General features: G+C 54.7%; 2 protein-coding genes across 5 annotated transcripts in view; one reads left to right on the forward strand and one right to left on the reverse strand.

The window, feature by feature from the left end:
- The window catches only part of ATP13A5 (ATPase 13A5), a 55,502-nt gene extending 51,743 nt beyond the window's left edge, over positions 1 to 3,759 (forward strand). The window contains exons 29-30 of the mRNA XM_005302880.4: positions 3 to 83; positions 3,169 to 3,759. Coding sequence (XP_005302937.2) covers positions 3 to 83; positions 3,169 to 3,369 — 282 coding nt within the window. The 3' untranslated portion in view covers positions 3,370 to 3,759. The remainder of the gene's footprint in view (positions 1 to 2; positions 84 to 3,168) is intronic.
- A 903-nt stretch (positions 3,760 to 4,662) lies between these two features.
- PLAAT1 (phospholipase A and acyltransferase 1) lies at positions 4,663 to 16,031 on the reverse strand. 4 transcript variants are annotated; one of them, XM_005302883.4, is made up of 4 exons: positions 15,474 to 16,031; positions 11,308 to 11,446; positions 7,621 to 7,889; positions 4,663 to 6,374 (listed from the first exon to the last, which is right to left on the reverse strand). In XM_005302883.4, exons 2-4 carry the CDS (start codon positions 11,444 to 11,446, stop codon positions 6,273 to 6,275), a joined length of 510 nt encoding a protein of 169 aa, XP_005302940.1. In that variant the 5' UTR covers positions 15,474 to 16,031; the 3' UTR covers positions 4,663 to 6,272. The 4 variants fall into 4 exon arrangements, with proteins under 4 accessions (XP_005302940.1, XP_023963609.1, XP_042699792.1 ...); XM_024107841.3 differs by having other exon boundaries at positions 15,923 to 16,026; XM_042843858.2 differs by having other exon boundaries at positions 11,308 to 11,547; positions 15,923 to 16,024.
- Between the last annotated feature and the right edge of the window lie 1,614 nt (positions 16,032 to 17,645).

Raw genomic sequence — 17,645 nt, forward strand, 5'->3', positions numbered from 1 at the left:
AGTTTCTCTGCACTCCAACGATCTGGAGGGTTTACATCTTAATCATGCTGTTTGTCACATTCTGTGTATCGTTCTTTGTGGAGGTGAGTGCTTTCATTTACCCGTTTTACTGAGGACCAAGCAGTCTAGCGGAAGTGCTGAGTTCTTCCTGTTCAAACACACCATGGGGAATAGCGGGCAAGGTGGCAGTGCTGCTGAAGAGGATCGGGGGGGTCTAGGGGAACACAGAATGAATGTGAGCCAACCATGTGATGCCGCTGCAAAAAAGGCTAATCTCGTTCTGGGGTGTAGTAATAGGAGCACAGGCGCCGACGCCGGGGGTGCTCTGGGACTGGAGACTCACAGAAAAAAAACAGTGGGTGCTCAGCACCCACCAGCCAATCAGCTGTTCGGCAGCAGGCGCGAGGCACTGGGGGGAGGGGGCAGGAAGAGGCGGAACAAGAGCGGAGTGCGCTCATGGGAGGGAAGAGGCGGAGCAAGAGTGGGGCCTGGGCGACGGGGCGGAGTGGGGACGGGGCGGGGCGGAGCACCCACCCGGAAAGAAGAAAGTCGGCACCAGGAGTGTTGTATGTGTGACCTAGAAGGTAATTATCCTGCCCTGCTCAGCACTGGTGAGGCCCCAGCTAAAGTCCTGTGTGCAGTTCTGGGCACCACGCCTTAAGAAAGATGTGGACAAATTGGAGTGAGTCCAGAGAAGAGCGACTGTCAGGCTCTGGGTACTAGGCGGTCAGGCCTGGCGGTTGGAGCGGCGGTCGAGAACGGCAGTAAGGGCCAAAGCTGGATTGAGAGTCGAGAGGCTGAGAGCGGCGCTGAGGCTGGTACCTGGGGATGCGCCGTGGGTCCGAACTGGGCTCAGAGTCCATAGACAAGCCAAATCAGGATTGTAGCCACAATCTGGATGCGGGCTGAAGGTCAAAGCTGGGTTGGAGTCAGTCCAAGGGCTTGGGTGTCAGGAGGCATGTGCAAGGCTGGAGCCGGTCAGGAACAGGGCTGGAGCAAGGTCAGAATAGGGCACGGACGAGATTGAAGAGGGCTGGAACAAGGCTCGGGCAAGGGTGGGTCAGGATCTAGGGCGAGCTATAAGCATAGGGGTCTGTAACACCCCCAGGCAGCAGGAGAGTTCGTAGCCGAGTGATGCTGCTGCACAGACTAACCTGTAGCTCTGGCGGTGAGAGTGAAATCCCTGTGCCGGGGCTATCTGATCCAGGCCCTGCCCCGGGATAGGCTGCTGCAGCACACCTGAGAGATGAGTCACTGCAGGCTCTGCTGGAGGGGGAAGTGTTGGGGGGGGGAGGAGGTAATGGGTGGGCACAAGCCTGCCCACGTCTAAACGATCCCCACGGCCAAAGGGGAGGAGCCACTGGACCCAGAGCTCAAATCATTCCAGAGACAACGAATGGGAGTCAAGGTCACCGAGTCAAAAGCAGCGATCCAGCGGGGGACATCGAGCAGAGTACCATGAACAGCGCCCACTGCTCCTCGAAGGTATCCAGGGAGCCAGTGGATGTGGCCCAGAGGAACTCTGCCCAGAGACGTGACCTAAGGGAGGATCAGAAATCGGCCCCACAGTCACAGAACACCTCCCCGTCCAGTTTCTTCCTCCTGGCATGGTGGACCAGCAGCAAGAGAAGGATGAGGAGGCGGTCTCGTGACTTCGTGGGGCCATGGATGGGGTTTCAGGAGGTGTGGGGAGAAGTGCAACCAGAACCTCAGGAGGAGATTCTGGAGGAGCCGGAAAAGGGGATGCAACCTGGCGCACTTGAGGTAGATGTGCGCCAGGGTCTCCTTCTTGCTGCAGACGTGTCAGGTGTCAGAGAGGGGGGTGAACTGCACCAGGTACACACCTGTGCTTCCAGCTCCTTGAATGAGGTAGGTGAGCCATTGAGTGAGCAGTCCCGGTCTGGCTGCGAGTTTGCTTCACAGCAACAAAATGATAAAAGGTTTAGAAAACCTGACCTCTGAGGACAAGTTCAAGAAACTGGGCAAGTTTAGTCCTGAGAAAAACACCCTGAGAGGGGGACCTGCTGACAGTCTTCAAATCTGTTAAGGGCTGTTCTAAAGAGAATGGGGATCCGTTGCTCTCCATGGCCACTGAAGGTAGGACAAGCAGTAGCAGCCTAGTCTGCAGCAAGGGAGATGGAAGTTAAGTATTATGAAACTCTTTCTAACTCTCAGGGTGGGTACGCTCTGGGACAGACTTCCGAGGGAGGTCGTGGAATTCCCGTCACGGCAGGTGTTTAAGAACCGGCTGGACAAACCCCTGTCAGGGCCGGTCCAGTTTACTTGGTCCTGCCACAGAGCAGGGGGCTGGGCTCGATGACCTCGTGAGGTCTTTTCCAGCCCCACATTTTCTGTGATTCTTCTTCCCCTTTCAGCTGCAAAATTATCTTCCTTTAAAGCTATGTACCCTACACACGCCTAATGCAAGTAACCTGTTAAATAAACCAAACCCACTTCTCACATGTATTCCCTTTGGAAGCAATGAGACTGAACATTTTCAGAGAAGACGAGTGAATCCTAGATCATCCGCTGGAGAATAGTGCTTGTGGACAGTAGGTTATACCACTGCACGTTTCAATACCGGAGGCAGACATTTGGGGCCAACTTCTTAAAAACTGCCCCCTTTGTGCCCTTGATATGTAGATTTTCCTAGTTTACAGGTATGGTTTGTCACTGCAGGAGTGAGAGCTCACAAATTAGGTACTTCAACTTGTAAGTGACTTTGTAGGCACAGCATTGCACCTACAATTATTTGTCCCCGCCAAGCTGAAACCTCACAAAAGGAAGGTTACGGCCAGGTTGAAAATCAGGCCCTGGTTATCCCTTCAGATAAACCAAACTGAAATCCCTACATAGCATGCATGTAAGAGGAGATTCTGCTGGTAAACTGGGAAGAGAGATTAATGTAGCATTGGAAAGTTGCATGCTTTGTAATTGCAATGCAACAGGTGAATAAGGGCCTGACCCTACTATCTGGAAGCCTGGAGGAGTTTGGGGTGCACATGAGTATGGGCTCAGGCCCTGGCTAGGCAATATTCCTGTGTGTAAGTGAGGGCAGAATTTTACCCACGCTGCTTTAGTAGTAGGGGAATGGCAGGTGTGGGCCTCCTCCACTCACTTCCGAGCTGTTAAGGGAGCCAGTCTCAGCAGTTCTGTTTCACTTCACAGGATGTCATCCTGCAAAACAGGCATCTCTGGCTGCTGATTAAGAAATGCTTTCGATTCCGGTCTCGCAGCCAGTATCGGAAGTGGCAGAGGAAGCTGGAGAAGGATCCAACATGGCCTCCTTTGAAGAGAAAAGACTTTGCAGAAAACAGCAAGAATGAAATCTACATCAACCCAATCTATGAACACGACGAAGAGAACTAGAAACCAAAGAAGACGACTTTTCCTAGTTTATATTGAACCTAGACTATTATCACTGTTTCATAGGTAAAAGATTCAGGGGGTTTTGTGTGAACACACGCACCCAAAGTTATTTGAGAGATGCAGGCAGTGTCTCTTACAGCTCTACCCTTGACAGGAATTACTTTATGGAGAATTACCATTTTCTATGAAGCTTTATTGACCATTTGAGGACTTTTTCTGTCCAATTACAAATATGCTAAAGAAGATTAGAGTTTTGCAAACGCCCTGTAAAACAATGAGCATCTCGTTCTCCTCTGTTGCTGCCAGGCTAGTCAATGTACCGTACTAAGACTCTTGTGTAAGCTGCCAAACTACAATTAAAAATAAATAAAGTGAGTCGATTTTTCCTGTGGTTTTGCTTTTGAAGTTCTTTGGGAGAATTTCAAGCTGCAGGTTTGGGGGTCGTGTTTCTTTGATCCCTGCATAGCACTTCATGAATTCAGGTGGTGTATTGGGACTGGGTGATTTTTCTGGGCACGGGGAAAGACGTGTATGTCAATTTGCAAAATGCAGCCCAACATGGAAACCTGAAGACCAAACGGCAAAGATGTGTTGTCCAGAGAGCAAATTTCTCCCTGCCTGAAGGAGCTAAAGATGTGACAGGGAACGTACCTTATCCCCACAAAGCCCGATGTTATCCCCACGTCATCCCCATACAGAGCCCCATCTTCCAGTTCTTGCACAGGCACTGGCTGCAGAAATGGGACCCTGAGGAGTGCCCTACGGTCATGCAGCGGATGAAGGCCTAACACACTGAAAATCTTCTCCTGGGGACTGGGCTGGGGGTGGGCAAAGTCAAGCACAGTTATATTTATACTAAGGAGAATGAGACACATTTTCCATTCACATCCCTCACAACTTTTCAGCAGCGACTTCAGTGTGGAATGAGGGTAAATTTCATTGATGAGGCTTAGGCCTGGTTAGTTCAGAGTCTGATTTTTCCTGCTCAGACTCATGTGACTGAACCCTATATACATACCTAGCCAAATTCAACCCTCATGCAACAATCACGTCACTCCACTTAGTTCAAGGGATTAAATGAGGTAAATTAGGGCAAGTCTGGTCCTCTTTCTTTTCACACACAACTCCCTGGTGGTGAAAGATGAAACAGTGCAGTTCAGGACTCAGACATCCTACAGGCATGAGAGGCTGAGTGCCTACAGACCTTGGTTAAATGCAGCTCCTTTGCTCAGAAAGTGCTTAACTGTCCAATAACATCTGCCAAGAAATGGCCCTTGGCTACGCAACACATGCTCAGATTATTTTCAGATTTATTATAATAGGAAGAAGGCGTTTGTTTTTTGCTGTAATTAATATCCAATTTAGCTTAAGAAGAAAGGGAAACACTAGACAACAGTGCACTATAATATACAACTGAACGTCAGACTCAGTCCCACAAACACGGAAACAACTGACAATAAAAAAGCTCTGATTCAAGTAGGGATGTGTTCAACAGCAGACAAAACTCTGCAGTAAATACCCTGAGCCAGACCGTGGGTTGGCCTGCGCACGACTGCAGTCAGTGAGTGGCACAGCGTGACAGCCAGCACCGTAGTATCTTGTTTTCAGGCTTCAAAGAACACGTCCAAACCTGTGGGCCAGTTACACTAGCTGCGAGCCAATGAGAACGCTGCTAAATCACTCAAGCACAAAACCAGAGTCATTACAAAACCCAGGGGTCACCCACATGGGACTGGAAGGTGAACGGATGCGAACAGAATCTGCAATACACGCAACTTGCTTTCTTGGGCACCTTCCCCGCACCACTTCAGGAACGCTGGATCTACCCTCCAACCAGCAGGCGGAAACGACCAAGAACTGAATTTAAACACGGGCTCCAGCTCAGTTTCTGGCTGAGGCTCTGGGAGGTGAACAGCTCCAGACCAAGGACTGGTTTTGCAGGATTTAGAGTTATTTTCCCCATCTTGGCTCGGGGCAGGTCCAAGCCCCGGGGTCACTAAGAAACCAGGAGAGGTAGGGTTCAGTGCTAGCAGTTACCAGCTGTAGCAGCCTGTCTGAGCACAGGCAGTCCAGAAAAACAGTGGGTGCTGGGCAGGAGCACAGAGTAGCCAGAAAATGCTGCGGTGGCGTTCTTGGTTCTGCCTCCCCGTGGTGGTCTGAGAGTGAACCGGCCCGGCCCAGAGGAACAGCACACAGGGATCATTTCACCGGTGGGAAAAAGGTCTGTTTCTTAAAGCAAAAGAGCATCACATCCAAGACAAAACACCCATTTAAAAATAAGAAGGGACCCGTCTCTCCTTTCAAGAGAAGGGGCCTGCTCCTGCGTCCCATCTCCTGTGACCTGGAGAGCAGCTGTGCGTTCCGGCCTCGCAGGCGCAGCGTATGCCCTTGTGCACAGGACCACACCACACAGCACACACCACAAATCTAAGCAGTTGAGATCTTCCACTTGTAAAACCCACCAGTGGTGGGATGGGGAAAAGGCCCCTCAGAATATTGGTAAGTTTCATGAATATTCTTTTTTAAAAACACATAAAGACATTTCTCCAAACAGGTAAAAAAATATAAATTATTCACTGAAAAACCCCAGCAAGCCAAGTCTATAAAAACACGGTCAGCATCAATTGTGTATAAAGCGCTTTTGTTGGCTCACGGGCCCAGTCCCCAGCAAAACAGCACCAGTGAGGATGAAGAATTTGCCAGGGAGTCCACTGAGGCTAGCAAGAAAATCATCATCTGCAACTGAATACAAGTTGCTATGACAAAAACTACAGCTAGTGACCTTGGCAACAGTGACGTCCTTGGCAACAAGTGTCTATTGTAGCTTTATCCATGGACTGAGCTGGTTCCATTCCAGTCTGGAATCCAACCGTCACATGCTGTAAGTTTATCATGGTACGTGGTTAATAATGCCGCTCCCTGGATCTGTTCTGGAAAAAGCCCAGCAATGAGACAGCACCAGCAGCAGCTGTTACAAACCCAATGGCACTGATTGCTCTGTTGGCCTGCAAAGGAAAAACAAAACAGCCTGGCAACATCACGAACATTGGGTTTTTCACACTTGAACAATCTCTCATGAGCACAGTGAATACAAGAGATGCATGCACTAGACCGAGCAGAGCAGGTCGAATGCCGATCTCACCGTACACTGGCTTCCCGCCTGTGGAATTCAGGGACTTTGAAGGAGCTACTCACACCTTTGAGCAGAGCAATGTCTGCTCCGCACTCAGTCCACAGACAGAACACGGGGTCAAACGCTGCTTGCTCTCCGTTATGCCACTGTGGATCTGGAGTGAATTCCATTGACTTCCTGGTTGTCAGAATCTGGCCCACAGCCTCTAGTCATGGGCCTGATCCAAAGCCCACTGAAGTCAGTGGGGTCGTGGTCAGGCGGCGTATCGCTCGCCCTTGTGGCCAGAGGCAGGACGGGTTTAAGAAGCACATTTTCAGCTGAGAGCGCAGGGGTTTCTCTGCACAGCTCGTCATCAGGCCCACGGGTTTAACCCTCCCCCAACAAAACACACCCAGGATTCACCACAACAGTTTTAAATTGCTGGGACCTCCATATACCAGGTTTGTTCTTGACAAAACCTGCAGTTAACAAAACTTGCCCAAGTCAACGCGGGTCTGTCTGCACCAGGGAGAATGGACCAGATTCTGCAGGAGCTCCACACTGAGAAAACCTCCCCCCATTTGGGAACTTGTGGAAGCCACCCCCCCAACCCTCCGATATGCTGCTGGACCAGGGCATGCTGGGATTGCAGGTCGGCAGCAGCTGCTCCCCCTGGGATAATGCAGCTTTGAGCAGAGTAGAGCCTCACTCGCTGTGGCTTCTACCCCCAATGAAAGGGGCAATAAGCAAACGGGGGGGGGGGTTCAACCAGACGAAGTGGGATTCGTTAGCAAGCTGTGCTGCCGGGGGAGTCCTGCAATCAAGGCAGAGGAGCAGGCCAAAGCCAGCTCTACACTGATGCTTTGCTGTCCCCAGGGAGTTTGCAGCGTGTGCTGCATCCTACCCCACCAGCCCTTCCCCTCGGAGGGAGGACCTTGCTGCAAACTGTGTGAGAAACGCCCTATGTGGTGGCCTCTTTCACAGAGCTTGCTGCAGGGCTGGTCAAGCTGGTGCCGTGTGGACACGGTGCAGATCCTGCGGGACACCCGGGAGGAGAGGGGAGTAGCGCGCCCCGTGCAGCCAGACACCAGCCTGCCTGCCCCATACTCAGCGCAGCTGCACGCCCACGGCACCCCTACCTGCTCAGAGACCCCCTCCCCGTAGCGTAGCAGTGTCACAAAGTGCTCGCAGTTGTTGCCGAGGAGATCGTAGGACACCTCCTGGCCGATGAGGAACTCCGAGCGCCGGATGATCTCCTCCACGGGCAGCGGCACGTAGACGTCGTCGTACTTGTTGTTGATTCTGTACGTGTCGCTCCCCACCACGTCCTTCAGGAGCTGCATCTTCACCAGGGCCTTCCTGCTGAACACAGACTTGGCACTCACCAGCGATGACGCAGCACCTTCCTCTGGGAAAGGCAGAGACAAGGCTGAGCCGGCCGGCCGGAGCGCGGGACAGCCACAGCACCAGCCATCCCGCTGGCCACACTCAGCTCACAGCACCACGGGTAGTTCCCCTGGGGCCAAGGGGGGAACCCAGAGCCCACCCCTGGGGTGGCGGCCCTGCAGGGGTGGGGTGGGAGGTACTCAGTCCTTCTCCGAACTGAACGACAATGACAGAAAGGGCCTGCCCCTAGGGGGAAGGGGCGGCGGAAGGGGGCCGTCCTCCCCTCGACCCCCATGCACTGTGGAGGGCAGTCCTAGTCTTCCTCTCACCTGAACACAAGGACTGCATGAGCCACCCCAGAGAAAGGGACAGAAGCAGGGCTTGATTTGTGCCAGGGCTGAGCCCCGGCACCCGTGGGCCTGGCAGTTCATAGCCCGGCCCCTCTGGGCCTGACGGTTCAGAGCCCCAGCACCTCCAGGCCTGGACGTTCAGAGCCTCGGCACCTCCGGGCCTGGACGTTCAGAGCCCCGGCACCTCCGGGCCTGGACAGTCAGAGCCCGGCCGCTCTGGGCCTGGCAGTTCAGAACCCGGCCCTTCTGGGCCTGGCTGTTCAGAGCCCCGGCACCTCTAGGCCTGGCAGTTCAGAGCCCCGGCACCTCTAGGCATGGCCGTTCAGAACCTGGCACCTCCGGGCCTGGCCGTTCAGAGCCCCAGCACCTCCGGGCCTGGCAGTTCAGAACCCGGCCCCTCTGGGCCTGGCCGTTCAGAGCCCCGGCATCTCTAGGCCTGGCCGTTCAGAGCCCCGGCACCTCTAGGCCTGCCACATCAGTTATGAATAAGGCTACGATTTAGTCATGGCTATTTTTAGTAAAAGTCATGGACAGGTCACAGGCAATAAACAAAACTTCACGGCCTGTACACCTCAGGTACAACAATGGAGAAGCCAGACCGGGCAGATGACCCATCAGCGAGGACAATGGACTGTGAAAAGCTTGGATTTCCTGTGGACACTCTATACTGCCACTGACTCATGGATGCTGTGATCCTACAGAGTCAAGTGGTCTTGTCACCTGATCCTAAACATTACCTGGGACTTCTTGTAACTTTCCACTGGAAGGGGGAGGAGGGTCAAGTTTGGGAAACAAAGGATTCCCGCCTTATGTAAATCCTATTTAAGGGTGGGGAAGAGGGCAAACAGGACCTCTCCTCTCCATGGCCTGTTTGCCCAAGAAGAAAGACTGCTAAAGCCACCTGAAGGGAAGGCAGGGGGGGAGTCCAGACTGAAAAGGAATAGAACTGGAACTCTGAACCACATAAACTTTACAACCTGCCTAAAATAACATTTAGGGTGAGAATTTACATTATGTAACTGTTTCTTAAGTATATTGAGCTTGGCTTGCGTATTTTGCTTTATCTGGTCAGTAATCTGCTTTGTTCTATTATCTCTTATATTCACTTAAAATTCACCTTTTGCAGTTAATAAACTTATTTCTTGTTTATAATATAACCCCGTTTATGTAATTTCTAACTGCGGGGGGGAAAGGAGGAGGAGAGAAGAAGTTGTGCCTATCTCCCTCCACATTGAGGGAGGGGGCGAATTTCATAAAACTTTTGGGTTTGTACCCCTTAAAGGGAGTGGGCACCAGAGTGCTGGGGCAAGCCCCTAAGGCTGAATCTTCCCAGAATGGATCTCTGTCTCTCTGTGCAGCTGGGGGTGGCCCTGCCTGTGTGCTTGGCTGGAAGAGGCTGGTGAGCCCAGCCCAGCAAGGCCAGGTAAAGGGGACCCAGGCTGGCAGAATAGGCTGACTCAGTGGTACCCCAGCACATCCGGTGACACCCCAAAGGGCTCAAACCCATCACAAGTCGACAGACACTGAAAAACAATCCCACATCTTTGATCTCACAACAATGGCTGAGAGCATCGTCTTTGCCAGCAGAGCAATGAATTCATCACAAACAGTCTTTGATAGATGTGATGTACGGCCTTTCCCACGATTTGCGTGTTCATTGATGTGCTGAGCTCAGAAAGGGTCGAGTTTCGCGATTAGCTCTAGAACACCAAGGTAAGTGCCAACAGTCTCATCTGAGCCACGGAATGGCAGACCACGCTCAGCAAGAACAACTATGGTTTCAACTACGTGTCTGAGAACGTTCTTTCAATAACTGGTTTTCCATTTGGGTATCAATTCTGCCCCTAACTTTCTTTGGGGCATGGTAGCTGCTAACGAACAATGTATGCTGCTAACGAACAATGTATGCTGCTCACTCACTGCACGATTAGTCACGTATGCAGTATTCTTCCAATCACTGAAGCCTTCGCAGAACATTCCCCACTTTTGGGTATCAGAAAACAGGTGGCAATAAAAACAGTTCACTTTCTTCTTAGAAGGCGAACAGATGAGCCATTCTCACTTGCCAACCCGTTTGTTAGGCTTCACGTAGCCAGACATTGATTTGGTCAGATAACGATTCTGACTGGTGTACTCTCGCTTTGTCAATGAAAAGTCAGCAGCTAGATCCTGGCATTTCTGTGGGCCCTTCTCAGTCCAATCTGCCGTGAGCTCTTGAGAAGTCATGTCCCACGCGCCTGGACCGCTGGAGAAGGAAATGTTTCTATTACTATCACCGGGAAAGTCTTCAGAAGAGCGGGGTGAGAGTGAAGCTAGAGAAGTCACAGGAGGCTGCTCCTTTCCATCAGGCGCAGGCAGGTATTCACCTGGACTTCCTCACCACCAGACTTAGCAGGAGGAAAAAACGTTAGGCGAGAAGGAGTTCCTTCCAGCACTGCGTCTCGTCTTTGCCTCCTTCAATTTCTGCCACCAGCCAGCAGCACTGGAGAGACCCTCTCAAGGGGTATTGGGAGCCCGGCTATGCCCCTGCTGCTGAGAGCATCTTGAGGCACAGCGCCTCCCTCAGGGTGGCTCTGCTGTACCCCTACCATGGGACAGCGCCTGTAGGGCAGTGAGTCCCAGTTCAGCCACTCCCACCTCACTGACCCAGGTGAACTCAGCAGCCACACCCCGTTCACAGCCTGGGGCACGGCCATTCACCCAGCATCTCAGGGCCCCATTGTGAATGTCACTGGAGTTCCCACGCCCCAGGAAGGGTTACGGTTTTAAAGAGGTGGCAATAAGTGACATGCCTGAGGTCACCCAGCGGCCAGTAGCAGAGCTAGGAACATCCGCTACACCAGCCACTGGGCCCCACTTCCTGCCCTGAGTCCCATCTGTGTCACGGTCCTGCACGAGACACCCAAAGCCGCCCGCTATCCCAATTCCCAGCCCTTTCCGAGGGACGGACCAGCCCAGGACTGCCAGAGTGCACACGCTCTGCCATCTTTTATCTGAGAGCCACGGCTTTCACCCCGCATGTGCACAGCCGCTCTGGCTGGGTAGGAAACAGCTCCTCCCCCCAATGAATCAATGTGGGGCAGCTCTTACCGACAGGTGCCACATTGACGATGTACCCATCCCCCAGATACAGAGCCCAGTGCTGATAAGCCGGCCGGAAAATCTCGATCAGGTCCCCGGGCTGGGGGTTGCCCGGATACGCCAGACTGAAACTGTCATTAGCCGCCATCTGCAATGGGACAGACAGAGACGCCAACTCTGAACGTGTCCCTCCCTGTTCCACTCAACACGCACAATGCAGGAGGGGTCTGGAGTGTGGACAGGGAACCACTTAGGCAGGTACCAGGAAAAGACCAGGAGACAGTGGAGGAACAGAACATTTAGACTGAGAGTTAGTATAAATTCCTGACAAGGTGCAACATACTTACAAAGCATGTGACTTTGTTCTTTCCAGTGGCTGGAGGGTAACAGCCTGCTACTGGTACCAGCTCATACAACTGTTCCTTTAGCTCTGGTGGCAACAAGTTCGGTGCTTTGGTCTGGGACGCAAACCCTGCTGGGGGCTGTTGCCAGGGCAATCTCTCCCCTCACCACCTGGGACAATTTGAATTGGACAAGGCACTATTCACCTGCTGGGGGAAGAAGTCACTGCAGCAAGGGATGGGCTAGAGGAGATGCCATCCAGGGCCTTTTCCATCTCAAGCTTCTATACTCCTGGGGGAATTTTGCACCAAAATATTAAAAATTCTGCACCAAAAAATTAAAAATGCTGCACACAATATTTTAAAATTCTGCAAAATTCTGCATATTTATTTGTCAAAATAATGCAATATAATCATGTCCGTTTCAATTATTTTGGTAATTTATTTAAACTACAATACAATGGACAGTGAATTGGAGTGGGGTGCATTGGAGGAAATCCCCATACTTCCTTTGTCTAATGGTAACGTAGCTAGGTTTGACCCTTTATTTCTAGTTATTAGGCAACAAATATATGCAGCCATATGGTCAGTGTTACATCGTAGGCAACTGAAGAGCAAGTGAGGGCTGGGGAATCAAACTCACAATTTATATTGGCTACTGACCATCTCCAGAAAGGTCAGCACCGAACAGGGCATGGAGCACGTTTTGATAGGAATTTTTTTCAGTCTAAAAATGTAGATCAGTTCCAATCACTAAAGCAAGTAAGCGCTTATAAGGCCACACTGTCCTTTACACCACTCTGGCAATGTAAAGAAGCCTTAAAACTTTTACACCTGTTTTATACTGCTAGGGGAATTCACAAAGACAGTGGGAACAATTCACTAAGCAGGCAGACTGCTACATGCTGCTCTGCCCCACGCCTACCTCCTCAGAAACACCCCAAAGCCCTGGCTCTCCACGCTGAGTGTGCCACAATAGCGAGCAAGAGGGCCAGAGCGTCTCTCTTTCTCACTCACGACTGCACAGCCCCCGGCCCCCATCCCATCCCATCCCATCCCAGCAGTGATTTATGTCTCTACCAGCTGCTCCGGGCATCCGAACCAACCTGCCTGCGCTGCCGGGGAGAGGCGCATGACCGCTCTTGAGGGCTTCCCTTTGCTTCCCCATCAGAAGTCATTTTTCTGCGGGGAAGCAAAGAAATCTGTGGGGGACATAAATTCTGCACATGTGCAGTGATGCAGAATTCCCCCATGAGTAGCTTCTACCACTAAGTGGCTGCAGGTCAGGTTCTCCCTCCTCTCACATGGGAAACTCTGTGAGGTCACAGGCACCTTCTAGTGGCCCCCAACCACTGGGCTAGAGAGTAATTTTTTCCTCCCTCCTTGGCCCAGGGAATATTTAATTTATCCACAGTGGAATGGCTTCATCAGGAGGCACTGAGAGAGCCCGCCCCAGCACAGCTATAGGCAGGCAGTTAGGGCACCCATCTGGGGTGTAGCCCAGACTTGAACCTGTGTCTCCCCCATCCTAGGCAAGTGCCCTGAACAATGAGCTATTGGCTGCTCTAGGGTCACTCTTAATTCCACCCTGGACCTGAGAGACCTTCCTGAGGAAAGTGTCCTTGAAACCAATACATTGCCGTGAAACGTTTCCGTTTTGACAAATCCGCATTTTCCCACAAAAGAAAGTTGTGCTGAAAAACTGCAAACCTGCTTGAGTCCCTTCATGATTCTTAAGCCAATTTCAAGATTGTGGGGGACCAGGCACATGAGGTTATTATTTGGGGTTGGTGAGATTGCGAGCAGGATGAAGAGAATAACAACACCTACCGCCTATCTAGCACTGTTCATCTGTGGATCTCAAAACACTTTACAAAGCAGGTCAATGTCATTATCCCCATTTCACAGATAGAGAAACTCAGGCACAGAGAAGTGAGGATTTCCACTGAAGCCCGGTGGATTTGGGGTTGGGAAGAAATCAGTTACGATGGACTAAATGGAGAGAAGTGAGCAGTGTGAGCAGTGGTAGGAGAATGCCTCTCAAACTGAAACGTACGCTCTAGAGGACGGTACTTAGGCCTGTACTGGGGCCTGGCTCCGAATGCCGGGCATTGGGGAAGAAACAGGGGCAGATCTTGGAGAGTGGAAATGAAAGTGTTGGGATGGATGTCTGGAGCTACACGGATGGACCATGTTCAGAATGAATAAATCAGGGGAAGGGGGAAGATGGCGCCAACTACAGAAAGGCTGAGGAAATCCAGGCTTAGGTGGCTTTGGGCATGTGGAAAAAATGGTGTTACATTTAGGAATGGAGAGTCAGAGAAGGGTTGGAAGACCCAGAATTAGGTGGACGGATGTGATGGGCCAGGATCTGATTAGCTGTGGAGTTCCTGAGGAATTGCTCCAAGGCAGACAGGAATGGAGGAGAAAAAGGACTCGAAGAGGTGAGCCAGAACAGGTGGGACTAAGGCTAGAAGAAGAGGAATTCAAACCCAGAACAAGCCCGAGTAATAGCAGGGCGGGCTCCACATACATCCAAACGGCGACGCCAGTTTGATCTGTTTTGCTCACTGGAACAAGGAGGTCAAATTCTCCAGGTTCAGTTTTGCAAATGTTTCCGCAGAACAATTATTCAAATCCATTTCGTGGGGATTTTCCTTCTGCTTTGACACAAATCATTTCAGAAGCCCTGAGCTCCCCGGAAGCAGGCCTCACGGGGGAGAGCAGCTCTGGCAATAGGAGCAATAAGGACGGTCTTGCTAGCCAGCCCAATTTCCCCGTCCCTGATGTTTTGCCACGACAGTTCACCACCTTGTTTAGCAGCCTGCTGAATAATCCACTGCCCCCCTTAGCCTTCCGCGTAGTCCTCTCTGGGCTCCCCAGGTCCGACAGTGATGGCCACCAGCATAAAACCGTAATGCAGGTGGAGAGGACACGTATTTAGCACATTTGGTCTTTATCCTTCACTCCCTCCTGCCTGCCTTGGCTCACAAGTGTTGCTCTTCTCTTTCCCTGCAGCGATTACCCACGGTGCTCAGCGCCCACGCCTGGTAGCACCCATGCCACAGGACCCACGGTGCTCAGCACCCACAGGGCTCAGCACCCACACCTGGCAGCACCCACAGGGCTCAACACCCACACCACGCAGCACCCACGCCACGCACCACTGCCACGCAGCACCCAAGGTGCTCAGCACCCACAGGGCTCAGCATCCCCAGGGTGCAGCGCCCACGCCTAGTAGCACCCACAGTACTCAGCGCACACAGTGCCCAGCACCCACGCCACGCAGCACCCACGCCACGCATCACTGCCACGCAGCGCCCACAGGGCTCAGCGCACACGCCACGCAGCACCCACGCCACGCACCACTGCCACGCAGCGCCCACAGCGCTCAGTGCCCACGCCACACAGCACCCACGCCACACAGCACCCACGCCACGCACCACTGCCACACAGCACCCACAGCGCTCAGTGCCCACGCCACACAGCACCCACGCCACGCACCACTGCCACGCAGCGCCCACAGTGCCCAGCGCCCACGCCACGCAGCACCCACAGCGCTCAGTGCCCACGCCACGCACCACTGCCACGCAGCACCCACAGGGCTCAGCACCCTGAACACCCTGTCCTCCCTTAGCCCCAGGACAGCTGGAGACTCACAGCAGCAACCAGGGCACGGATGGTGGAGGCCCGGGGGCTGTCACAACATCCCTCTCTCCTCCCCAGGCAAAGCACTGCCGCGGGATGACTTTACTCAGGGACACCAGGGAAGGACCTGCCCCAAACAGAGCCCGTCTGCCCCAGGCCGGGGGGTAGAGGAGGGACACGACCTACCTGGGGGACGCGCTGCTGGGACGGTGCCAACAGCAGCTCTGCGGTAACGTGGGCGGCTCCGGGCTCCGGGCTCGGCCCTGACACGTGTGTGATTCCAGAGAGCTCCGGGGTCAGCCCGGCCCGGCTCGGCCCGCTGGTAGGGACACACACACACACACGAAAATCACACAGACCCACGTACGAAGATCATAGGCACACACCGAATTCACCCACATGCAGGGGCTGAAAGGACCCAGACCCTGAAAAGCACCACCCGTAGTGTGATTTCACACCCACACACACCCACAGCCTAGGATCACAGACACACACAGATACCGAAAGCGCACACACAAGATTACACACACACACACGCTGTGATCACACACACGCCGAGCTCAGAGACACACACACACACACACAAGCTGAGATCACACACCGCGAGCTGACACACACACACTCTGCAATACAACCTGATTGTTGCCGGCAGCAGCTACCACGTACCCCAGGCGCCCCCCGATGTGGGCAGCGGCCCCAGAGCCCCCCGGGGGGGGGGCGAGCCCGGCCGGTGGGCGGGGCCTGGTGGAGCTGGGGGGGGGGGCGAGCCCGGCCGGTGGGCGGGGCCTGGTGGAGCTGGGGGGGGCGAGCCCGGCCGGGGGGCGGGGCCTGGTGGAGCTGGGGGGGGCGAGCCCGGCCGGTGGGCGGGGCCTGGTGGAGCTGGGGGGGGGGCGAGCCCGGCCGGTGGGCGGGGCCTGGTGGAGCTGGGGGGGGCGAGCCCGGCCGGGGGGCGGGGCCTGGTGGAGCTGGGGGGGGCGAGCCCGGCCGGGGGGCGGGGCCTGGTGGAGCTGGGGGGGGCGAGCCCGGCCGGGGGGCGGGGCCTGGTGGAGCTGGGGGGGTGGGGGGCGGTAGCAGCACGTTCCGGGCTGGGGGGACGAGCCCGGCCGGAGGGAGTCTGGGGGAGCTGGGGGGGGCGGTAGCAGCACGTCCCGGGGGGCGGGGGACGAGCCTGGCCGGGGGGATGGAGATGGGGGCGGTAGCGGCACGTCCCGGGGGGGCCGAGCCCCAGGGAGCTGGGGCGGGGGGGCGGTAGCAGCACGTCCCGGGCGGGGGAAGAGCCCGGCCGCGGGGTCTGGGGCAGCTGGGGGGGCGGTAGCAGCACGTCCCGGGGGGATGGGCGAGCCCGGCCGGGGGGGGGTCTGGGGCAGCTGGGGGGGGCCGAGCCCAAGGGAGCTGGGGGGGCGGTAGCAGCACGTCCCGGGGGGGGGGGCGAGCCTGGCCGGGTTGCGGGGGCCGGGCCCCAGGGAGCTGGGGGGGGAGGCCGGCCGGGGGAGGCGGGGCGGGGGCCAGGGTGGGCGGCGGGGGCCCGCCCAAGCCTCCTGCCCCGGCTCCGGGAGACGGTGGGGCAGCCACGCGGCGGGGTCCTGTGCCCGGGGCATAAGCACCCCCCAGGCAGGCAGAGATCTGGGGTCAGCTCCTTGCAGGGGCCGGGCAAGCGGGAGTTCGGCCTGGACCCCGGGCTGGGGGTTTGGCTCGGACCTTTCTCTCGCTCACACACGGCCCATGTGTGACCCACACCCGCCTGGGTGCGGTGGTCTGTCCCGTCTAGTGGCACCGAGACGGCTGAGAGAGAGATTAATGAGTCTGCTCCAGCCTGAGCTCGCGCTACGGGGCTGTTAGCTCATGCAGTAAAGGCTCATGCACGAAGCCCCAGAGGTCCCCCGTTCAGTCCCGGACGAGCCCCCCTTGTAACACTGACGGGCTGTTCGCTGAGGCTGCAGCAAACTCATTAACTCTCTCTTTCTAAGTGGTCTCAGTGCCACCAGATGGGACAGAGCCCCCCACCCAGGCGGTGTGTGGGTCACACGTGCACGGGAAGGAAGCAGGCAATGACCCCATTGGCAAAGCTCGGAGCTGGAGGGAAAAGTCTGATCTTGCTTTCATCGCCGGTCCCAGCTCCAGCCTGTTGTGTGATGTTACCAATGTGGTGCTCTGCTTTCTCCTAGGTTGATATCACTCGGCTGCGTGCGTGTGTTCCCTCTGTGTGCTGCCCCAGCTCCGCGCAGATAGCTGACCCAGCAAACCCGACGAGAACCCCCAATAACCACAGAGTCTAGTAAGATGCAAAATCACGTCGAGTAGGTTTATTGCGACCTCGGACACAATTGCAGTTCCCTGTAAGTTTCTGAGCCTAACTCA

This window comes from Chrysemys picta, chromosome 9, assembly GCF_011386835.1.
Source record: "Chrysemys picta bellii isolate R12L10 chromosome 9, ASM1138683v2, whole genome shotgun sequence".
In the NCBI taxonomy this organism is placed as follows: Eukaryota; Metazoa; Chordata; order Testudines; family Emydidae; genus Chrysemys; species Chrysemys picta.

What these genes read in the sequence shown, in the direction of transcription:
- PLAAT1 (XM_005302883.4), bottom strand. Translation starts at nt 11,446, where the DNA reads ATGGCGGCTAATGACAGTTTCAGTCTGGCGTATCCGGGCAACCCCCAG. An exon ending in CGTCAATGTGGCACCTGTCG is followed by an intron (nt 7,890 to 11,307) that starts GTAAGAGCTGCC and finishes TGCCTTTCCCAG; the next exon opens with AGGAAGGTGCTGCGTCATCG. An exon ending in GGGAGGGGGTCTCTGAGCAG is followed by an intron (nt 6,375 to 7,620) that starts GTAGGGGTGCCG and finishes TTTCCTTTGCAG; the next exon opens with GCCAACAGAGCAATCAGTGC.